The sequence below is a fragment of the Antennarius striatus genome, chromosome 15 (genome assembly GCF_040054535.1).
Source record: "Antennarius striatus isolate MH-2024 chromosome 15, ASM4005453v1, whole genome shotgun sequence".
In the NCBI taxonomy this organism is placed as follows: domain Eukaryota; kingdom Metazoa; phylum Chordata; class Actinopteri; order Lophiiformes; family Antennariidae; genus Antennarius; species Antennarius striatus.
This window is the reverse complement of record NC_090790.1, coordinates 11,557,002-11,581,233: the sequence shown is the minus strand read 5'-3', so window position 1 is coordinate 11,581,233 and position 24,232 is coordinate 11,557,002. Positions and strand designations below refer to the sequence as shown.

At 37.4% G+C, this 24,232-nt stretch overlaps 2 protein-coding genes across 4 annotated transcripts; one reads left to right on the top strand and one right to left on the bottom strand.

Moving 5' to 3' along the window:
- Positions 1-550: 550 nt before the first annotated feature.
- LOC137608017 (prosaposin) lies at positions 551-5,229 on the bottom strand. 2 transcript variants are annotated; one of them, XM_068333982.1, is made up of 11 exons: positions 5,110-5,229; positions 4,947-5,005; positions 4,072-4,146; positions 2,917-2,961; positions 2,451-2,573; positions 2,218-2,340; positions 2,030-2,110; positions 1,730-1,913; positions 1,343-1,401; positions 1,172-1,235; positions 551-1,092 (listed from the first exon to the last, which is right to left on the bottom strand). In XM_068333982.1, exons 1-10 carry the CDS (start codon positions 5,159-5,161, stop codon positions 1,191-1,193), a joined length of 846 nt encoding a protein of 281 aa, XP_068190083.1. In that variant the 5' UTR covers positions 5,162-5,229; the 3' UTR covers positions 551-1,092; positions 1,172-1,190. The 2 variants fall into 2 exon arrangements, with proteins under 2 accessions (XP_068190083.1, XP_068190085.1); XM_068333984.1 differs by lacking the exon at positions 2,917-2,961 and having other exon boundaries at positions 5,110-5,228.
- A 2,699-nt stretch (positions 5,230-7,928) lies between these two features.
- mpx (myeloid-specific peroxidase) lies at positions 7,929-21,183 on the top strand. 2 transcript variants are annotated; one of them, XM_068335310.1, is made up of 16 exons: positions 7,929-7,992; positions 14,776-14,838; positions 14,926-15,010; positions 15,215-15,390; positions 15,558-15,690; positions 16,178-16,304; positions 16,385-16,591; positions 16,673-17,036; positions 17,755-17,915; positions 18,004-18,262; positions 18,344-18,514; positions 18,612-18,849; positions 19,179-19,396; positions 19,535-19,575; positions 19,813-19,902; positions 21,042-21,183. In XM_068335310.1, exons 2-16 carry the CDS (start codon positions 14,778-14,780, stop codon positions 21,048-21,050), a joined length of 2,340 nt encoding a protein of 779 aa, XP_068191411.1. In that variant the 5' UTR covers positions 7,929-7,992; positions 14,776-14,777; the 3' UTR covers positions 21,051-21,183. The 2 variants fall into 2 exon arrangements, with proteins under 2 accessions (XP_068191411.1, XP_068191410.1); XM_068335309.1 differs by lacking the exon at positions 7,929-7,992 and adding an exon at positions 14,591-14,653.
- The last annotated feature ends 3,049 nt before the right edge of the window (positions 21,184-24,232 follow it).

The window sequence follows — 24,232 nt, the reverse complement described above, 5'->3', positions numbered from 1 at the left end:
AAATGGTATGATCTTTGTGCATCTTCTACTGTAGCTCAGTTTGGTGTTGTACAGAAAACCAGCCTGTTTACACAGTTAAAGTAGAAGGTTTAAAAATCATTTTTTTTCTGTGTTAAATATTAAATTGAATGTGTAGGAGGGTATATGTGGTTTCTGAATATGTAAAAGTGCCTTTTTCTCATCATTGATGCCCACCCGTTTTCCCAGGTTTCCCTTCAATAACTGATTCTGAGGATTCTGATTTCTTTTGAATTTCTCTTTCAAACTCATTAAATAAACTTCACTCTTCCTTGTCCTAATTGCTTTGGCATTTGACTATTTATTTATATTATGAAGCAGATTTGTGTAGTGTTGGATTCAGTATAGAGTATAAAGTTGATTGTTCCCTCAGGCGGAATATAATTTCAGGGCACATTTTAGTTTAAAAAAATGCATCTAGCTTACTTGATGTTGAAACTTCAGGTACTAAAGATCAGGTTCCAAAACATGCCCAATAGTTGACCGGGGATTTAAATCTGTGAATGCAGGTAACCCACAAAGAGAGCGCTGATGCTGTTACAGAAGTTTTTTGTTTTTTTTAATGAATGCTGTAATGACCTCGCACAATCCATATTACATTTTATTTGACCATATTAATGTAAATGACAACATGGTTAGTTGGAACCTCAGTAAAGAAAATTGAACAATTTGACCGAATATATAGAAAGTATGTTAGTGCAAAATGAGTAGTTACAAAACATGAGTTAAGAACAAAACCATCTTGAGTAGACAGTGCTTGGAAAATATTTTTCCCTTTAACACCAAACTTTGGAACCTCTTCAACAATGGAGCTTTCATATCTTCTCAACATTCCTTCCCTTTCAAAAATCAAATAATACCTTTGTCCAAATCCAAGTCCAACTCTAATTTTATTAATGTAATTCAAGCAATATGTACAATGAAAAAAAAAAATCACACAGTGCAGTGAGATATCAAATCAGAGTCTCAAAGAATTGCTATCGGTCGGAATGCCACCGAGTATTTGCAGTTTGACGGTGAATGGTTGGGTTAATCCTCAGGGACTCCAGGGTTGTCATATTTTTTAGCCTCACCCTAAAAAGAAACTTAGAGCTATTTCATATGGTATTATGTTTGTATTTCTATGATACTGTTGGAATAAAAGTCTACCTACCTTACAGGTTTTGAAGCTTTTATTTGAGGAGCTTCCAGGGAAATTTCTGACAATGGAACAGAGTCTGCAGAGAGAAGACGGCGTTCAAGCATGGCTGCTGATCAACATTCATAAAATAAACAAACCAAACTTCTCCTTTCTGATACCTTGGTCTGTTAACTCTTTACTTACACCACATTTGATGGCAGTCTTGACATCTCTGCATCTGTATGTTGTCAAAGTGCATGCATCTGGGAAACAAACGGGGAAACTTGAATGATAAAAATAATAATAAACATTACTTTTTCAAGTTCCTGCAATATATTTATACGGATATACATTTCCAGTTTGTTTAGTTTTTTTCTACAGTATACAGTATATGCATACAATTCACTATTCAAACTCTCTTGCTTAGCATACTGTCCCTAAAGGTATAGATCTATTTATGATGTGTATAAAAGTATTTAAACATATTGTGTTGTCTTTGGAGAGAGCTTGTTCATAATGTTTTCATGACGTAAAATCCATACCCCTCATAAGTAAAAAAATAAATAATAACAAAACCACAACTCAAGTAACCTTGAATAGGAGCCTCCTGCTCTTTGCAGACATGAATGAGGGAGCAGACGGTCTGAGGGGTGGCGTAGCTCATGATGGCTTCCAACACAATCTTGGTAAACTCGCCAATCACCGATTGACACCAAGATCGATACATGGAGGGAACAATATAACAAATCTCCTCCAGGAGATCAATCACTTCAGTCTGCCAAAAAACAAAATCATTTCATCAACACAGCTGGCAGTGCCCTCTGTATGCAGGATGAAGCTACAATAAGTTTGTTCATTTATGCATATTTATGCTTCAGTTAAACTACTTACTTCAGTCTTTTGTCTTGGCAGCATGTCCTCCAAAGTCTTGACTATTAACATACAGAAGGTGCATTGTTTTGAGGGCACCACCTTAATGATAACACACAAACAATTAAGGGAGTAAAACACAAGAATCAAATTGGGGGCCTGAAATTTTTTTATTTAACGTCAATTCTTCAAAGCTGTACTTAACTGACATGTTTGCTTGTCACAGCTTCCTGGAACACCTGAAATTCCTTGACCAAATCCTGGAACATCTCATCCTTTTCCTGTCTGCTGGAGCTACAAAGCCCAATGAATTTACACATTTCCTCCGGTTTCTGCAAAATGGGACAGGAACCAATCAAACAGAACAGCAGAAGCAGAAGAAAAGACTGCAGAATATGGCATTATTGTACTCTCAGTACCCTGAATCAAATATGAAACTTACCATTACAGCAGTTATGAGATTGATTGCCAGTGGGAGAATCTTTTCCACCTCTTCTTTGCAGTATTTGGCTGGACCCACAGGTAGGAGTTCACACACGTCATCAAAGGCATTCATGATTTTTTTCTGAAATCACATGTTGCATAAAGTGTGTGGTTTTACACCCAAGTCTGTAAAGTCAGTGTGACAACACCTAAATAAATGTAAACCTATGTACAGAAATAATATGAGCACTTAAGGAGACATTTGGCCTCATTCCTTTGGCAACCACAATCAAATAATACTGACAACATAACTTGATTGATAGTAATGACAAAAAACCCCCATAGGAGTTCATTTCTTTCGGTTTAAGAAACATGAAACCATGGTAGACATTTCATTTTATGTGATGAAGATGAGAGATTTATATACAAACACATAAATATACAGTACATAATGGAAGTAAATGGCATTTCTCAGAAGCAATCACCATCTTATTTTGAAGGTTTGTCTGCTTCTGTGCCTCAGGTGGGATCTCCCAAAGTAGATAAGTGTCAGCAGAGGGTTCAGACGAGGAGCAATTTGAAGACCACAACAAACATAGCTACAGAATTCATGAGTGAGCATGTGGTCAACGGGGATCAAAAAAGCTTCATGGCACTAGGGTTCAATGTGATTTGGAAGGGCTACAGTGGATCAACAGAACCTGGGTGTACCAACTCCTGTCATTGAAGAGTGGATCTACGGACGTGAAATGTCAGGTCTCTTATTGGGGGAATAAACAGCCGCAGCTTTGGAGCTGCTGAAGAAAATCCTGGAGGAGTAGGGAGAAGGACTTTTGGTCGGCCACACAAGAGTTCTGACAAACCATCCAATGACCCAGAGGAAGCTCAGAATTGCATCTCTGATCACCTGATGATGTGATTCTGGTGGATTCATCAGAATCACATTATCAGCATGCACTGACATGGTTTGCAGAAAGAAGCAGCTAGTATGAGTCAACACCTCCAACTCTGAGGTGCATTTTTTAATCCCTTGAGTCTACAGTCTGTACTTATTATATGTTGTGCACTTTTTGTTGTTGCACTTTTACGCTTTGCCTTGTCTGCCTCAAAACAGTTTTAAAAAAAAAGAAGGATGGATATTAAAAACAAATAGTTTACTAAGTCTCTTCTTTGTAAAAAGAGGGTATTAAACCAGCTTTATTTTAGAAGAAGCCAGGTCTCTTGTTGTCACACAAGAAATGAAAGTACATGAGAAATTTAATTTCAACTTTGGTTATATGTATTAACAGGAAGTGGTTTAGCACTAAAAAGAGAAGAGAGCTTTCCTTTATCATGTGTGTGCTGTTGTGAGGGAGAGGAAGTTTCACAGTTTCACAGATTAAGTACAGTTCTTTTCATTTTGTAATACGATCAATACAATTCAGCTGATAAAAGAACAGGAGGAATTTAATTCCTGAAATTATTGAAGTTTTCTTTTATTTGATAAAAACTATTCATCCATTGTAATCACTTGAGATAACACTGTGTGTTTATTTTAATCTTTGACCAATGAATAAGGAAATTCACAGCATCAATAATAATATCACTGATCAAATACTGATAATCTGGAATGTGTTTGCCTCTTACTTTATTGTACTCACCTGGAAGTCTGCACTGGACGCCAGGTCAGCAAGGAGTTCAAATATTTGCGTGCAGTCCTTACAGATGTCCCCATTCTGAGTATAAATTCAGTGTTACATAATGAAATAAGGTTTTCATCTTCTTTGTATGCCAGATGCCTCATTTTAAGCTGTTACATGAATAAGTGACATTGGCTGATATTACATTTGTTTTGTTTAAAGCTCATCTAAACATATTTCAAGAGGAAGAACAAATTTGTGGCTGAATGAGCTCCGCCGCTGGATTAAAAATTACATGAATTTGGCAACTTAATATAAGATTTCACATGAAAAACATGAGTAATTTATTAAATTCAAAGCTTTTTTTAAATACTTAGCCAGTGGCCTCATCCCTTTTTCTTATGACTCCAGACTAAACAATATCTTTCAGACATCTTGGTAATTTCTACTCTAACCCCATAGACTGTGTATGTATTATAGTCATTCACCTTCAGAGCTACAGCGGTTACAACTAATTACAGATAGATTCTGTAGTCTTAAACTGCAAAAGTGTCCTTTTGTTAGTAGATTTCAAGCAAACACCCATAGATATTTATTTGTAATAGAGTATTTTACTGTGGCATTTATTTATAAATATATTTCCACGACTAATTAAATCTGATTAAATATAAACTGTATTACAAAATCCAATAAGCAATCTGTTTTTCACAAATCAAATCCATAAATTTATGAAAGTTGAATTTCTGAATTTACCTATGCAAAATTATGGTTTGTGAACTATTAAGTCATCCTCCATTCAGTAATGAGTAATATCCAATTACTAAAATTCGTATTTTGTAATGTTTCAGCAGAAAATAATATGTATTTAATCAAGAACCCAATACTTATCAACTTACTGCTGTTCGGGGGTCTGGAACATTTTGCAGACTGTTGATAATGAAGTCTGAAGTCAGCACTGCAGAGGTAATATTCAGTATCTCATGATCATATCATATCATAACATATCATAACTCATCACTTGATTTGTCATTCATGTCATTCATAATTAATCAGCCTCACCACAGCCTTCAAGACAAACGAGGACAAGCAAAGCGATCTTTAGTAAGGCCATCCTGTGTTGCTTTCAGGCTCTTCGTCAGATGTCTTCCCTCCTGTCTGTGCTATGAAAGCAGCTTATATGTGAGCGTACCCATCCACATGTAGCCCCCACCAACCAGAATTTAATGGGAAGCAAACCTCTCACCAACTTCGTACTGCTTTGATAAGACTTATTCTCATGGAGAGGGACTGTTTATTTTCCTTGTTTCCTAATATTCTAATGTTAGTCAGGTCATATGTAGTTTCTCACACCAAGGTGCATAAACCTGCTGTTGTTCACGTTCACATACGTATTTTAACAAAGGTGTCATGTAGTCTCATCCTGCAGTTTGCATCATTTGGTTGACCACTGACACACATTACAGGCTACTCCACTCTCAATGTCCACAGACTTCTATCTCAGGGCCATCAGGTGTCAGGGTGGTGTTCAAAAATAAGAGTGGAGTATTGTAACATATTTAAAAATAGTTAGATTTAGAAGCACTGATTTAACAAGTATTATTTCCCTTTATTCAAGTGAAAGTGAAAGAAGTGGAAAAGTAGCAGCTTCGAAATGTGCTGAAAGTATAAGTTTAAAAGTTCTTTTATGGATTTTTTTAACAGCTCTTTCTGTGCAAGTCCGACTGGACCATGATTTTTGGAAATTTAAGGACAAGGAAAAAGATATTTGCCTTAAAATGTAGGAAGTAGGTGTAAAAAGTTCTCATTAAGAAAATAACACTCAAGCAAGTAACAGAATATATATTCATCATGAAAAGATCTTGTCTCCATGGTAATGTTTGTGGGGAAAACAAAAACATGTGTTTACATGTGTTTTCAGTTCTGGATGCTGGATGCTAAGTATTGTTTACCCACCCTGATGGTTGTTGTTGCCTCTCAAGATGATGAACTGATTTCTAACTTTTTCTTCTGGTTCTGATTATTACGTTTTTCAATATCTTCTTTCAGAGTCCGTACAAGACTTTGGGGTGAACATTTGAATCCTCTTCTTCAATAGCATCTTAAGGCCCAAATAATGATCACATTCTATATGGCCACTGGCGCCCCCTGTTGGTAAAAACACATAAAGCACTGTCTTGGAGCAGTTGTCACGAAAACCAGAAGTGAAGTCAGATTTTGCTTTCTATCTGAAAAGCGCTTTGAAATGTCTTCAAATGAGTTCAAAATGATATTGAAAGCAGAAGTAGTCTCTATAATGAAGATGTAAAAATGATCACATCCTCACGAAAGCATGACTGCAGCAGATGTTTTCATATCAGATGATTTTTTTTTTTATACTAAAGGGTTGACATTAAATTACACATATTTCTATGGACAGTAATCTGATGAAAAATGAAAAGGTTTACAGACTGATAATTAATTTTAATTGTAGTTGTTTTCTTTGGGGCGAACTATGCATGTTCTCCCTGTACTTTTTGGCTTCCTCTCACCACCAGAAACATGCCACACTGGTGACTCTAAATAACCATTAGTGTGACTGGTTGTTTGTCTCTACATGTCGACCTGTGATAAACTGGTGACTTGTCCAGGGATTGGCTCCATAGCAGGAAATTTCAATAAAACATATGTGACGGTTTTTCAAGATAACAAAAAAATTAAGATTAAAACAATGTGATCGCATAACCTGCTCCAACTCTTGCTGCCAGGGGTAGTGGAGATTAGCATCATCTTCCATTATGTCCCTTCTGTGCAGGACAAAAACATTGTATGTTTGTTCATGTGCACATGGGCTACTTCACCTCCCAAATGTGACTCACCAGAGACAAGCAGGAATAAGGCCCTCATTTTGATAAGAAATAGGCACCACAAGTGTGTGGGCATCCTAATATTGACAGACAAATAAAAGTGAGAGGTTTGCACACAATGACATCAAACTGGGAACTGTTTTAATTCTGAATTCATTCATCCTTTTTTATAGCTAGGAAAGTCCCACTGAGATCCAAGATCTATTTTATCAGCGAGTCCCAGATTCCAAGTGATAAATATTAAAAAGAAACATACAAAACAAAAAACTTTTTCATCATAGATCAAATACAATATGTAAAAATTATACAAAGGAAGAAATACAAGAAGACAGGCTATACCATCAATATCCATAACACCTCCCATCATATTTCAAAGTCATGTAAAGCACAGACATGTTTCCTTCAAGGTAGATTTTAACATTTAATGCATTTTAGTGGTTCCCTCTTAATTAAGATGATTTTTTTTGTTTTTATATCAGATTCATAGCAGAGACATTTCTGATCAAACTTATCAGCTGTTGAAATACAAATAGATTTGCTCTATATTTCTGTAGACCTCGTCAGACTTCATACTAAACTGAGAGTTTAGTATGCAGTCTATAACACTATATACTATTCAGTATATAGTGTTATAGTATCTGGTAGGACTGCATCAACACACCTGTCTCTTTTACATGTGTGATGTTACCTGTTGAATTGGAGTAGGTGTTGAATTTTTTTTTTGTGTTATGTACTAAAATTGACATCGAAATTATGTTTTTTATTGTAATTCCCATTTAAGACCATGATTATTAAGCCCTGGTCGCTCTGCCATCATTTGTTTATCAAGCATATATTTATTGAACTTGTTCTTCTGTTGACACAGGTCAACAAGACCGAACATCAAAAGGGAGATCAGGAGTCACATACCTAAATTTAAAAGTATTGATAGAGATTATGTTTATATCCTTGCCAGCATCGTCTGGGACTTTGTCCTGGAAGTTGTGAAACCTTAAAATTTCAACAAGCAGCTGCTGTGAGAGGGACGGCGTGGCAGAGAAGACAGACCCGGCTCTCAAACTGACCCGAAGAAGCTCCGGCAGCCCGATCTTGTTCTCAGGTAGCCCGTTTATAATTATCGTACGTTACAGCACTGCCTATTGGTTGCTAAATAATTTATTGTGCGGCTTGACTTCCACTTCTTTGACTTTTACCTCGTGTATCTCCAACACATATTAGATGACGTGGCATTCTGCCTCCTTATACAGTGTGAATGTATCCATGGTAACAATATTATAACACGGGTATACCTCGGCTTACGTTGTTTTGAGTTACGTCCTTCTCGTTCATACACGGAAAAATAAAAATCAAGTTTTCACCATTTTACCCCACTTCACGTCTGTCATAAAATCCCTAGTAAATATTTAAAAGCCCCTAATATCATGTTACTGTAATATAAATAAGAATAAAGACATAAACCATATTATAACTTGCAGCAAACCCATAACACAAAATGCTGCTGAAGCGGCTGAAGACGAGATGGCAATGGGGTTTTTTTTCCTGTACTGTATTAAAAAACACATTTTAATTGTTTGTAAGCTTAAAATTTGTATTAACTATGTACAGAACTGCAAATGTTTATATTTGGTTCAGCTTGGAGACAAGTGAATTCGTAAATTTTGACTTACGTTACCATTAATGACCCAAGTCGAGGTTTACTTGTTCAGTATTGTCCAGGATTTACTGGTTTGACTACAGAGATTACCTTTTGTCTTTGGAGCCAGGCATTTCAGGCAAGAACATCCGCTCACGTCAGCTGAAGGAGAGGCTGACAATAGTTGCGGGCTGCCCGTCTGCCTATGTTTTTCCATGACCCCTTCATTTTTCTCAGCTATAATTTATGACGGGTAGTTTTTATGTCATTTATGGAATCCAGAACTGAAGCAGGTCTTAGATGGATATCTCATGTGGGGTTTTTACACACTATCCTATTGAGGCAAAAACTAACAGTAATCCTCTTACAATCACTTTGAAGTCCCATAGTTCGATAGGCCTTTTACAACAGAGTTGTTCTTCCTGTTGAGCATATAGTTTGTAATACACTTTTAAGGGGAAGTCAAAACTGACTCAATAGGTGCTGAAAGAGAGAAACAATAGAAAGTCAAAGCATTTGTACTTGTATGAATCAGTTTTCCACGGGCCCAGCATAACAATAGTTCTTCCATGACAAACCTTTTGTTCATTTCTCAGTGTCTTCCAATTTACTTCCTTTGTCGATGCCCTTTCTTTGTGGAACTTTAGCTTGTGAAACCACTCTGACATTCTGCACATTGCTGCAATTGTTTAAGACGTGAATTATGTGCGTAAATTAATGCGCCTATAACAATGGGATGCTGTGATCTTCGTTGAAGACAACAGTTGTTACATAAGTAAAACTAAACATTCAGGAAAAGAGTTACAAAGAAATGACCTTGACACTAGTGCAATCTTATACTGCATGGGTTTATCTACAGCTACAGAAAATGATGGATCAGCTGTCAGTGGCAGGTAACTGTAGAATGGAGACTCAATCTAGGCACTGCTAACAGGTATTCAGTAGAAATAGTCATTATTTTTTTATTCAGTTCATTTTTCTTCTTTCCAGACATGTTATTACAACATATTTCACTTTCATCAGTGTTGAAACATCATCAGCAACATCCGAAAAGAAAAAAAAAAGGGTTGACGGGTAGAAGCCATTGGCTTGTAAGATTCCCGTCCCCTAAATTATCAACAAAACATTTCTGTCATTAGAATATGTAATCAACAAACTCAGACATTAAAAGTCTTCAACCAGCTCATACATTGAATTTTGACAGACGTTCATACCCTTATCCATTTCCAGACATTAGCCTTTTACTCTAGAGTATAACCATGTTTACATTCTTCCTAGGAACACAAGGTTTGTTAACATCATGGATAGTCAAAACTAGACGTTGACCTTGCCAGTGTTCTCCACAAGAATATAATGATCATATTAACCTCTTTCAGCAGACAGACAGTGTTCATACAAGAATTAGCCAGTTTGTTACAGACACTTGAACAACATGCTCTTTAAAGTCTCATGTTAATGTTATCCCATGTTATCACGAATACATGTTGTTGTTTTTTGTTTGTTTTTGTTTTGTTTGTTTTTTTGTTCATTAATCCATGTTTCTGACATCAGAGCTCCCAATATTGAAGTGACTCTGTTGTACTGATCTTTGGTGTAGTAACAATTCTTGTCCGTCTTTATTGCTCATATTTCACCAACTCCTCTGCACTCCTGATCACCATTGTTTTCATCTGGTCCGGAGAAAGCCCCTTTGTTTTGATGAAGATCCTGCAGTTGTTGGTCCAGGTGTTGTCGATCAGCCCATTCTTCTTCAGTTGTCGAGCTTTTTTAGCGATATCAGCATTCTTTTTAGTGAGATTCTCATTAATGTAGACATTTTTTCCTTTCAGTTTGAAGCCTTGTTTCAGAAGAGCAATTTTGTGTTGACGATTGTTGAATCAGCACTGCAGGTGGTCTTCTACCTCCAGATGGTAGTGGGTAACATGTCTCAATCTGGTCCAGATCTAGTTATCTCCAGGTCCCTCAGTTGAGAACTCACTTGTTGCTCCAAAGATTCGATGTCAGCGCTAGCCATAGCATTTCTGTAATTCCTCGGCTTGATTTTGATTCCAGTGATAATCACATCATTTATACGAATCCTTTGTTCCAAATCATCCATTCTTTGTTGTCCCTCTTCCAAGACAACAATTTTTCGGTCTTTTTCATCTATGTCTTTCTGCATTTTCTTCATTTTGTCCTTCATTTCTTCCAAGGCATCTAGCACCGGTTTGAGCTTTTCTTCCAACTTTTTATCAAAGTCACCCCCTAACTTATCAAAGTTGCTCTTTAACTCACTCTTTAATTCTTTCATAGAGACCATCTGGTCTTTAGTATCCTCCGATTTTCCTTTTGGTTTCGTCATTTTGCAGAGAATAAGTGAGAGTCAGTCTGGGTATGAGTTAGAGAGATAGAGACAACGAAACTGTAGAAATAATCTAAAGTATATAAGAGGTGAACTGATTTTGGTGTTGATTTAACCAGGAGCGTAGAGCAACCAGGACTACAAATACTGAGGCTGAAGATAGATAGATAGATAGATAGATAGATAGATAGATAGATAGATAGATAGATAGATAGATAGATAGATAGATAGATAGATAGATAGATAGATAGATAGATAGATAGATAGATAGATAGATAGATAGATAGATAGATAGATAGATAGATAGATAGATAGATAGATAGATAGATAGATAGATAGATAGATAGATAGATAGATAGATAGATAGATAGATAGATAGATAGATAGATAGATAGATAGATAGATAGATAGATACTTTATTAATCCCGGAGGAAATTGCATAGAAATTGCATAGAAATTGCCCACAGTGATGAAGCAAAGGGGGAGATGTTAGCTTTGCCCTGTCATATCATACCCAATGTCATTTCCTGGTTATGATGATGAACTGCAATCAGGTCAAATGAGGATGAGAACATATTTGACAGTTTTTACAGAAATGTTTTGGCTGTATAAAATCGACTGTCACAGCAGCTGCGTCGGAATCTCAGTTACCTGAAAATCTGGTCTGCCACAGTCTGTGGTGGTGAGGCCATTTGAATACACTGCTAAGTTCATGGCTCCTCATTGACAGGGATACGAAATAAATAGCAAATAGTTTACAGGAAATGGCTCTGGGGGGCAGTCCTTGCTCGGACATCCAAACTGAACCCTCCCTAAAATAAATCTTTGAAGTTATGTGGGGGTTATAAAATGTTACAGTTGAGATTGACTTTTTATTGAGACCAACTCAAAGCACACAGGTATGTTACACAATGACAAATTAACTTCCCTTTTAATTTAATTCAATTCAATTCAGTTTAATTTGATTTGTATTGATTTGACTTGATTTGATTTACTTTCATTTAATTTTCATTGAATGAATGAAAATTAAATGAAAGAATGAATTTTATTTTATTTTATTATTTTATTATTTATTAAGGTAACTTTCTTCTTCTGGGATTCCTGCTCAAGAAAGCACAATGGATCCTTTTAGTTTGCAGATCTTTTAACAATTTTCAAACTAAAATCTAAATTAAAAATAGAGTCAGAAAAAGAAATCAGTGGTAATAAAAATTAACTTTAAAGGTTGATGAATTGAACCAACAAAGACAGTTTTATACAAATATTTTTGATCTGTGTATCTGGATGACCTTTATTGACTGTCTGATAACATTTTATCACTAGTGGGAAAAAAATAGGTTTCCTGCTTGTTGGAAACTCCTGTCTAGTCTGATATCCTGACCTGACTAGTTTCCTTATTATCCTCTTACTAAGGTGTAGTCTATTGTTAAACTTTGTATAGTGAGTTTTGTTCGCATATCTGGCCTAAATCATTCAGGCAGTGCCCAAATCAGCTGTTCTTCCTAGACCACAGCCCTAACCACACCAACAGGGAGGCATTGTTGCTCAGCTGTGAACCTTGTGTTTTTGAATGTATCACTTGCTGTGACTTTGATTGATTGCTGGACTGTAAGTGGATTTTCTACATAGCTCATTAAATGTCATATATGACTGCAAGTCACAGGCCAACCCACTGGAGAAATATGATATCTTGCTAAACCTCAAGGTTGACTAACAAGGTTTCAGCCATTGCTTTTAATTTCTGCTTTTTTTTTTTTTTTTTTTTTTTACATTTTTAACTTCCTTCAAAAAGGGAACTGGAGATGGTGTGAAATGTTTTTGTAGGTGTTGCAAACCTAAAGGTTTAGTGGCAGACAGGTGAGCCTCACCCTGTGTTAAAAAACAGACAAACCTATCTCTTAATGAGATACAAGAGAAAAAAAGATTCCAGTCATTTTTCTCCAAATTGAAATGGTTAAAACTTTCCACAAGGGGGGTGGGTGCAGCTGTCAAAATGAATAACTAACAATAAAAATCAAGTGAAAGGGAGAATAATAAGATTATACTCATGAAAAATTTTCTTTCATTAAAGTCCAGATGAAAATTAATTGACTTTTTAACTTAAGTTTCTGTGTCTTGTGTCAAAACATTGATTGGTTTCTTAAATCCACAGTAACTGTAAGGTTGTAAAAATTACATTCACACCTAAAAAAAAACCGTGTAGCTTGTAATGGAACACAGTATAAAAAGAAAAACTAGTTTGTACCGTTTTAAGGGTTCTAAGAGTTCTAAGAAGCTCTCTATCTACTAGAATCTCCTCCTAGATGGTTGTGCCCTGAAAATACACTGAAAGTAGAACAAGGTCGAAATCTTAATTGCCTGTTAGTAAAACCACTGCTGCTGGCATCAAATTATTTTCTACTTAAATTTTTTTAAAGATCTGCAACATGAGGTTAATTATCATTTACAAACTTATTTATTAAGGTTTTTTACATCTGTCTGGTTATTTCTACCAACACATAAGATTAGGATCTCCTGTCATGTAAAACTGTCTTGTTACATGAATAGATAATTAAGCTTTTAGCAGTTTTTAATTTAACTCTGTTTTTAATTTAGATTGTTCTAAATTTAACATGTCAAAAGGATCCTTAATCCTGTCCTGGACTGTTTCCAGCTGTTGGTTGGAGACATTTTTTGGGTTCAATATTCAGTGTTGGTCGAAAATAAATGAGGTAATATTCTTTCAAATAGGCTCTTTACAGGCTTGTCAATTTTCCTCAAACTTCCGATCTGTTTTCTTTCAGCTCACAATTTTACATGACAGGTTTTGTATATACAGAACCTTCATCACTCCCTGCCAAAACACACTCATGTATTGTTAAGGTAACCTCATGCTTGACCATACATCTGTCTTTCCTTTTCCTCATTGCACAACCAGGTCACAAAAATACAGTCCATTCCTTGTTTACCTATGCTGCTTTGTGGCTACCACCTTTAGTTAATATAACACTAGTTTGAACTCCAAACCCTTGACCTATCATGAAGACTTAGAAAAAAAAATACGGTTAAATGCTTTCTACTTCCTCTTTTCAAATACTTGCTCAAGTTCATGAGCCTCTATGGGGTAAGGCTGCAGTCCATCAGCCACAATATGAAGACACCTCTAAACTAGTTTAAAAAAAAATTTTTTTTAAAAACCCTCAAAATTCTGTTGTCTTTTTACAGTGAGTCAAAAATAAAAGAAGAAAACTCTAACTTTTCTTCAAAAATTCAAATACAGTTAAGGAAAAATGTGTAATTTAAAAGAAAAAAGTAGTTTGATTTACATTTTGATCAATTTCATGATCTCAGATTTTATAAGCTTAATCTGAACGTTAAAATGTGGGCATGATTTCTTATTTCTGTAACAAACTGCTATTAATATTACATTAACCAAAAATTGTTGATTCAAATAGCTTCATTACCACCTAAAAAATGTTAAAATAAATGCCGAAAATTGTATTATATCATGACGGTTTTACGGTACGTTGTAGAAAGTAGTGGTAGAAAACCACACTTATTGTGTGGTTTTCTAACAAAAAACATTAGTCCTATCCCGTGCCAGGAAAAATTAGTGATAGCATTAAGAGGCATCTGAATAGAGAAGGAAGAAGGAACTTTATTTTACAGTAGCTTCACCTGGACCACCCACAGGGCGAGGCTTCAGAGTCTCACAATATAAAGGAGGTGACAGTATTTGGCATGATACCGAAAACTCCAGTTCTCCAAAGGAATTTGAAATCTTTGCATTTTTCTGCAAAGATTCAGGTAATGAGATTATTCTTAGAAACTTTGAGATTTTAATGTTACTTGATGATTAAGAAATAATTTCTGTACATTTTGATTGATTCAGAATGTAGTTTTCATCCTGACCTGTGTTTTTGTTTTAGAGATGCTTCTCTCTATCCTTTTTATTGCGGGTTTGTGCCTGCAGCCTGGTGTCTCCAAAGCAGGTTTGGACATAACCTTCACATCACAGACGTGTCTTGAAATCCACTTAATTTGTGTATTTATGATGTGATTGTGTTTAATCTTTGCAGAATATCTTGGTAGTCCACTTCTTCGAGTCTGTTTTGAAGAGGCAAAGAGAATTGTAGATGATGCTTACTTGTACTCCAGAGAAGAGTGAGTTCATGCAAGGGATCAGTTCATAAAATAACAGATTACCTGTGGAATTACCCCGAGCTTAGATGCTTGACTTGCTATTTTGTCAAACATACATTACAACATTCACTATTTTCTATGGGGTTCAGCAGCAAAACAATGTATTTGAAATAGGCCTCAGATTGAACTTTTTTTGCTCGGCTTTGTGTTTTCCCTCTCACCCAGGAGTCTGAAACGAGTCCGCAGGGAGGTGGTGACTCCTCATGATGCTCTTCGACTACTGAAGCAACCTCGCGGTGACACACGTTCAGCTGTGAGATCCGCGGACTACATGGCGCAAACCCTCCGTCTGCTGAAGGAAAGAGTACATCACATTCACAAACGCTCACTCAACGCGACAGGTAAGACATGAAGTTCCATAACAAAGATGACGCAGACACCCGTACACATTGTTCACAGCTTAAAAATGCAGCCATACTAGACCAGCTCAAAAACTGCAATTAAAGACCAGATCAATTTAGTGAACAGACATTGTGAAGTTGTCAAGTTGTCTTCTTTTGTCTCGCAGATTTGCTCTCTAGGGAGGATTTGGATAGGCTTGCGAACATAACTGGATGTGCAGCTCGAGTCAGTCGTCCAGAGTGCCGCACAATAGCAAACCTGAACAACTATCGCACAATCACCAGTGTCTGCAACAACCTGTAAGAGAAGCACTGAAGTGATAAGACACAATTTTAAATGCTTGTTTCTACAGTAAAACTTAACATTGAAAAGTTTAATTTAAGTTGTAGTTGTTGCTCTGCATTCTGACTTTTTATTATAGTCTTTGTGGAAACATATTGATAGAAAACACCAAACCTTGTGCTAAAACAACTAAATACTTTAATAATTATTCTTATGTAATGTGTCCTAACCACACACATTTTAATATATTAAATATTTTGAATTATTTTATGTAAAATGAGGGTGTCCATCACATACGTGGGACAAAATAATTTTTTAATATAATTTCCTTTCAGACACTAGTATTTGTTGAACTAATTTAAACAGACTAAATGTCGCTTACGTTTGTGGAAATCACTTGAGTAATACACCTGACCATCTTAAGCCATACGCTGTAGAAGATTAGTAATTGAGATTTCTCAAGCTGCCTTTCCAAACATCGCTTGGTTGGTTTTTTTTTTTCAGAAAAAACCCCCGTCAAGGAGCCTCCAACACCCCCTTCGCCCGATTCCTACCAGCTCAGTATTCTGACGGCATCTCCAAGCCAATAGGATTCAGAAATCAAACATTCAACAACGTTTTCCTCCCTCTGGTATTTTAATATCACAACCTAACAGTTTTATTAATATGCCTTCATTCTGGGGCAGAGAGTGATTTATCTCCCTCTCTCAGGTGCGACAGGTGTCCAACAACATTCTTCCCACCACTGACGCAGGCGTGGTCAACGACACGGAATTCTCTCACATGGTGACTTTGTTCGGCCAGTGGAACGACCACGATCTGACCTTCACGCCCTTCTCCCCCAGCATTCGTTCCTTCAGCAATGGGCTGAACTGTGAGGACAGCTGTGAGCAGACAGACCCATGCATCCCCATCCAGGTCAGCATCTAAGCTCAAACCCAAACAGTGAGAGTGTTGTAATATTTTCTCCTCAATGTCGGACCCTTCTTTTCCCTACAGATTCCTCGTAATGACCCCCGCCTGCCCGTCGGCCCAGACAGCTGCCTCCCTGCTTTCAGATCCGCCCCTGTTTGTGGAACAGGAACCTCGGCCTTCAATTTTGGTCAAGAACCTAACAAACGAGAGCAGATCAATGCCTTGACTGCCTACCTGGATCTGAGCCAGGTGTACGGCTCTGAGGATAAACTTGCTCAGTATCTTCGTAACCTCACCAATGATGGTGGCTTGTTACGTGTGAATACGCAGTTCAAAGACAACAATCGTGAGCTGCTGCCCTTCCACCCTCTCGAAGTCAAAATGTGTGCCACTCGCAGAAGAGTCACCAATGACACTAATGCCGAAGAAGTGCCGTGTTTCATCGCAGGTCAGCTATCTCAAAGCTCATCGTGATTAAGAGCTTTAACAATAAAAATCATATATTGTCAGCGTCATGGAGCAGTAACATGCACTAGGAGTAACAATAAGGATTCTGGGTTGCCAAGTTGTAAAGAACTGATCAATGTTCTGCTCTAACTGTGATTATGTTGTCTGTTTAAATTACATTTTACCGTATTTACATCCTGCGAAGCGATAATGTATTGTAATTGTCAGTGTTTGTGTGTTCGTCCGTCTGTCCAGATAGAAAGATGAAAGAAAAAGCACATTACTCTGGCTTTTTTGAAGTTATAGTAATAGTAATAGCTACTAGTTACAGTTATGTAGGTTAGAATTATTTAGAATTATATAACTTATTAATTCAGCCTTTATATTTTACTTACAAATGTTAAAGGTGTTACTAGTTAAGTGTCACCAATTACAATAAATTTAAAAAAAAATTGAACTTAATTGAATAAGAAAGGAGAAAACCAAGAATCTTTACTCAGTTATCAGCACTTATACACAGTGTTAATGGTTCATGAGAGAAAAAAGTTATCAAGCAAGCATTCTGAGATTATATTCTGTTGGTGAAATTCACAAAAAACCCAAAAACACCTTAATAACTGACCAATCTGGAGAGGGAAATGAACTCAAACTTGTTGATCAAACACGGACATCAACTATTTGATCTGTACGTAATCTCTGTTTTCATTTCTCTCCACCAGGTGATGTACGTGTGGATGAGAACATTGCGTTGACATCCATCCATACGCTGTTCATGCGTGAACATAACCGTCTGGCTCGACAACTGAAGAGAATTAACCCACAGTGGAGCAGTGAGACTCTCTACCAAGAGGCTCGCAAGATCATGGGTGCTTACACACAGGTAGCTAACAACCCTGAGAGTCAGTGGGCATTCGTGAAGGATGTGTTCTAGGCCCCACTGTGCTTCACTAAATCTCTCTGTCTCTCAGATCTTCGTGTTGAGAGACTATTTGCCACACATTGTTGGGGACGAGGCCATACGTACGAAGCTCGGACGTTACCCTGGCTACAATCCCAACGTTGATGCTAGCATCACCAACGTCTTCGCTACGGCAGCTTATCGATTTGCGCACTTGGCCATCCAGCCAAATTTATTCCGTCTGAATGCAAACTACGCCGAACACCCTAAGTTCCCCAGCGTCCCCTTGTTCAAGGCTTTCTTCGCCCCCTGGAGGGTCGTCTTTGAGGGTGGGCTATTTGGAAAGAAATGTGGAAACTTATCAGTCAATCTGCCTGAAACTATTACTAACTTTAACTCAATCCCTTCAGGTGGCATTGACCCTCTGCTGCGGGGTCTGATTGGCCGACCTGCTAAACTGAACACTCAGAGCAACATGATGGTGGAGGCCCTAAGGGACAGGTTGTTTCAGTTCGTAGAGCGTATTGCTCAGGACCTGGGCTCCCTCAACATGCAGAGAGGCCGTGACCACGGTTTGCCTGGTACATCCCTGTCTTTGATGTTTAGCCTTTTACTTTTACAATAATAAACTTTAACCTCTTAGTCAGTTATCTCCACCTGTGCTTTATTTCCCTCTAGGCTATAACGCCTGGCGCAAGTTCTGTGGCCTGTCTCAGCCGAGAAACCTGGCGGAGCTTGGTCAGGTCCTCAACAACCGGAAACTGGCCCGCCGGCTGCTGGACCTATATCGTACACCGAACAACATCGACGTCTGGTTGGGGGGCGTGGCAGAGCCTTTCGTCCGTGGCGGCCGTGTTGGACCTTTGTTTGCCTGCCTCATTGCAAAACAGTTTCAGAGGATCCGCTCAGGTGACAGGTTAGTGTGTGTGCATGTGTATAGGTGTAGTCTCAGGTGTTTACCGACATGACAGCTGTAGACGCTGGTGTATTGTTATGTTAGGACCTCTACAATCGTTACTGGGCAACAAAGAGATGGCCTCAAACCTGAACAGTGTTTGAAGGAAATGTTTTGCAGTGTGGAGCAAGTAAACAATATTTAATGTTTTAAAAGTTCAATTATTCTACCAGAAAAACAAACATCCAGTCAATGTGTTGTGTTGTATTTAATACAAAAAAATCACATTTGCAATGGCAATGAATTTCACACAATCTCTTTCCCTGTGCCCCCTACTTCTAATCCATCAGACTTTGGTACGAGAACACGGGCGTCTTCAGTCTGAATCAGAGAAAAGCTCTTTCCAGAGCCTCCCTGGCCAGGATCATCTGTGACAACACCGGGATCACTAATTTACCTAAAGATGTCTTTGACCTCGTCTCAAGAAAGAACCCTTTTGTTCGCTGTTCCAATGTCCCAAGCGTGAATCTGTTAGCGTGGAAGGAGCGGGTCTGCGCAGGGGATTCAGGTGAAACACCAACAAACGTTTTAACCCAAAGGGATGAGGGCTCTCAGTACTTTTTTTTAAGTTTAACCCGGTGTGTTTAGTTCTTCTTCAATAACATGTATGGAACCCATTCTTCATATTTGGTGTTTGGTCTTGCAGGCTCGGGTGATGATAGCTGTAATGAAGTCGGTGCAACAGAGGTCGGTTTTTAACGACTAACATTTACTCACATTTGAATAACAATTAAACTATACTTTCTGGAAATATGCAGATTAAAGTCTTTTTTTTTTAATCAACTGTTGTTCTTAACTTTGAAGATATGGTGGGTGTTCCTTGCTCTAAAAGAGATAACATTCATAGTTTACTAAAATGACAGCTTTTTTAAATACCTTCAAATGCGAGGCTAATGAAGTTAAGTTCTATATCTTTGTTTTCAGAACATTGTCCAGGAGAACACAATCCAGGAGAACCCGATTCAGATGGACACCGAGGGCCAAGAGGGCCTCGGGGCCCTCGAGGGAAACGAGGTAATTTATTCTGTTTATAAAAATTACATTTAATTATATAAAAAGAACATTTCTACATTATATATGTAGAAATGTAGAATTACATAAAAAGTGCATTTCTACAGCACAACATCAATGAACATTTTTAGTATTGATCACAAGGTTATGAAATTATTTTTCAAGCATGCCCTAATGCTCAATCAATATTCTTCAGAGGAGAAGAGACTGATTGTATTTTAAACCCTTAAACCTTTAAAACCAAATTATTAAAATAAAATGCTGCAGCAAAGACATCCAGATTCTGACTCAATGCAAAACTGTTACATAAATTTTATCGTTAATAGTTAATGACAATATCATAAAGTAAGTCGGTGCAAGGCAAGTTCAAGAAGACGAGATACAAAAAGAAGCACAAGGCCATATAATAGACACATGTGGATATTTCTGCCAATTTTGTGAGAAAAATTTAAAAATGAAAACATAGAACAAGCTAAGGTGCGGTGTGGAACAATGAGATATTTGAACAAATACAAAGAAGATATGTCAAAGAAGATACGTTTTGAAAAATAATATGAAATATATATATATATATATATATATATTCAATCAATTATATATATATAATATTATTATATATAATAGTGTATGTATATGTATGTGTATATATATACATATACACATATATATATATAATTTATTAATTATTATTTTATATATTTTAAATTTATTTTATAACTTCAGAAATGAAGCTATGCCAACTATGTCTTTGGTTATCTCTACTAAAAATCATTTTTGTAAGTTTTCTGAACTTAGAATTAGCATTTTAGTGAAATTTTAGTCTACTTGACTCAATACTACAAGTTAACACAACAAAAAAGGAAAATTAATTTTTACCGTGTAAATATTAAAGTATAAAGCAGGAGAAGAAGTATAGTTATATATAAAAGTATAGTTATATATATAGTATATACAGTATACAGTATTATATAGTATACACAGTATAGTAAGTACTTCAACCATGCAATAAAGAACAACTCCAGAGTGTTCTTCATAACATGGTTGAAGTATTTACTATGAATTCTCCCAGAGAATTCATAGTAAGTGATGATTTGAATGTGGATTGAGGTTTTACAGTTATCTCCACGTTTTCTTCTCTGTAGGTCCAGTAGGACCCAAAGGACCACGAGGTCCTCCGGGACCACCAGCAAACTACGTTAATCAACAGCTACAATCTGCATTTTCTGTCAGCCTGGGCGAGCACAATACATCCTCAGAGAGCATAATTCCTTTCCATCAGGTCATCTTCAACGAACAGGACCATTACAACACCACGACGGGTGTGTTTACGTGCGTCATCCCTGGGGTCTATCAGTTCAGCTTCCACTGCATGTCCTCCATCGTCACAGGAAGTGTGGACATGCGGCACAACAATGAGCTGAAGCTGCATAGTCACAGCACATTTGAGGGAGGTCTCCACATGTTGTCAGGCGACACCCTACTTATGTTGCACAGAGGAGATCAAGTGTGGCTTGAGGCCACCGAGGGGATCACTGGTCTTAGCGCCGATAGCCACTTCTCAGGACATCTGATGTTTGCTGCTTGACCTGGACACCTAGAGTCTGCCTGCTTTGGGGTCTCTCTGTAAAGACATCATGTTAGAATAATCAAATGCAATATATTTAATAGTGATTATTTTCTTTCTGAATGATAAACCCTTCCAGGGCACACCATAAATTTAGTAATTTCATAAATCTATTTGTAAAATGAACAAATGTTTAATATTTAGCAACTTAAAGACTGAGTAATTGCAGCATACCTCTTATGTTACAGAATTCAGTCCACTGGACAGAGAATTCATCAGCATACAATTTTAATGGTAGGATTTTGTCGTACCGTTTTGTGATCACTGATTTAAGCATTCCTTGAAAATGCCTCCCTGTGACATTTGCTTTACTTTAGCTTGCATATCTGTTATATTTGGCATTCAAAAAATAAACAGCAACATAGAAAATGCTGTGTTTGCTTGTCCTTCTTCAGGAAAGGATTCATATACAAATAGATCCATCCATGTAGACATGACAATCACAGTCGTCTTTGAGGCCTGCTTTTGGTGCAGCATTTGAAACACTGAGTGGATATAAATGTAGTTCTCATCACTGAGTTGCTGTTGCACCGCCAAGCCTTAAGAAGCACAAATAAAAGATGGGAAAAAATGTTTCAACGAGTCAGGTGTGATTTTTTTCCCCCCTGTTGCATGAAATCCTACTTTCACAACCTTTTCCTACAAATTTTGCATATCCTGACCCCAAAAAACTGATGCTGGATTTTACAACAGTAAAGGAACTGAAGAAGTCCTCAAGTTTTTCCTACAAGTCCAGTTGAGTTTATTCTGAGACTGAGAATCTCTGCAGACATCACAGAATATTTGTTGTTTGAGGTTGACATTAAACAAAAGAGCAAACTAAAGAGCTGCCTCCTGTAGATGGAGCCATTGTTATGTTTTAAACAACAAAAAAGATGGAACGAGCCACTGACTGAAATCAGGCCGCATTTTTAAAAAAAAAATTCCATTACAGATACAATTGTTTTCGTTCATAAACATTTCTTTGATTAACATTTAAACAGGCTTCCTGTATGTTAACCCAACAGAAACTTATAACCTTCTGAATGAATCAAAAGCTGTCAGGTTTTTTAATAGATAGACAGACGGACAGACAGACACAGACAGACAGACAGACAGACAGACAGACAGACAGACAGACAGACAGACAGACAGACAGACAGACAGACAGACAGACAGACAGACAGACAGACAGACAGACAGACAGACAGACAGACAGACAGACAGACAGACAGACAGACAGACAGACAGACAGACAGACAGACAGACAGACAAGACAGATAGATGGAAACATCCTGTAATGATAAGACTCTTCATGGGATAAAGAGGCCAGATTCCTTCTCTTGAACCAAACGCTGAAAATGTTACAGCGAAATGCAACTGGTGGTTACACCCAACCCACCAGGAACTGAGTATGGGAGGAAGGTTTGACAAGCTACAACACTAATATTTACATCTGTGGTCAGTTTACTGTATGTCCTCCAGCCCACCTGGGCTGCTCAGACGACTTCCAGAGGAAGTAGATGTGAAGGAAACGTAAAAATAGGCTCAGACCTGACATTCAAACCAAGCACCTTCTGTGACGCCATTCATTATTTAGCTTCTGTCTATAAGAACAAATGGGACACTTTTTTGGAAACATGAGATAATAAATACCACTCTGACCCGCTATCTTAGTTTGGTATTCACAGTGGAAACAGCTAGTCTGGCTGTCTCCAACAGTAACATAACCTGCATTCTTCAGGCCCACGACTAAACAAAAATCACACAAGTGTAATGTGAGTCATTTTTACAGGGTGTATGCTGGACTATTTATTAGCAGAGACCTCAGGAAGTTACTGTGCATGGCCAAGAAAGAGCTGGTGTAAGGACTTATAAAGACATCAGAGGTGCTGGTCAGTGGAGTCAGGCTTTGAGCTAAACTAAACTAAACTAAAAACTGGCTTTGGGCCCGTGTTTTATTGGGCTGTACTTTACAGTCATTCCTTTTCACACTTCAAACCTCTTCTTCACAAGGTGATAATTTGTGAGTGTGTTCCACTACTTGTTTTCACTGTGACCGAAAGTGTGTAACTGCTACTAAGACTAAATAGCCTTTTTAATTATTATAAAAGTTTAAGAACGGAATTTTGAGGGTTGGACCACACAGCGTTACACAAACGGATCATTCTGTTATTGCTATAGAAAATCGAGTGACATAAATCATTGTTGAAACAGATTAATACCAGACACTGCTTGAGGTGAAGATGAATAGAAAGTGTTGACCTCACTGGACAGGCTGGATTTTTTTTTTTTCTATGAAACTCTGTGGTTGTGGGATGAGAGGAAACACTGGGAGTGAAAATTATAAGGAAATCTATATCAATCAATGTTTCTGTCTGATGTTTTTCTTGGTGTAGTGCTCCTCCTTCTGGTTGGAGTCTGCACAGTGTATGTGCAGAGTGCCACGTAGTCCACCAGACCGTGTGTGTGTGTGTGTGTGTGTGTGTGTGTATGTGTGTGTGTGTGTGTGGCGTTCCAAGAGAAATGGAAACCCAGTATTTATGAAAGAGGAGAAAATATCTGAATTGTCTGTTTCTGCCTTTGAGTTTTGAGCTGAACTGAACTTATTTAAATCTGCACAGCTCAGAAAGTGGGTGGAGGGCCGACCTCTGACTAAAAGGAAATTAAATGCTGTAAATCTAAGAGTGGAGAAAGTTGTAAAAGTGATATACTGATGTTAAAAGATAG

Excerpts from the sequence above, each read along its gene's own strand:
- LOC137608017 (XM_068333982.1), bottom strand. The coding sequence starts at position 5,161 with ATGGCCTTACTAAAGATCGCTTTGCTTGTCCTCGTTTGTCTTGAAGGC. Across the intron at positions 5,006-5,109 it reads CGTTTGTCTTGAAGGCTGTG|TGCTGACTTCAGACTTCATT; the intron begins GTGAGGCTGATT and ends TTACCTCTGCAG. Across the intron at positions 2,341-2,450 it reads ATCTCATAACTGCTGTAATG|AAACCGGAGGAAATGTGTAA; the intron begins GTAAGTTTCATA and ends CCCATTTTGCAG.
- mpx (XM_068335310.1), top strand. The coding sequence starts at position 14,778 with ATGCTTCTCTCTATCCTTTTTATTGCGGGTTTGTGCCTGCAGCCTGGT. Across the intron at positions 14,839-14,925 it reads GCCTGGTGTCTCCAAAGCAG|AATATCTTGGTAGTCCACTT; the intron begins GTTTGGACATAA and ends TAATCTTTGCAG. Across the intron at positions 17,037-17,754 it reads AGTGCCGTGTTTCATCGCAG|GTGATGTACGTGTGGATGAG; the intron begins GTCAGCTATCTC and ends TCTCTCCACCAG.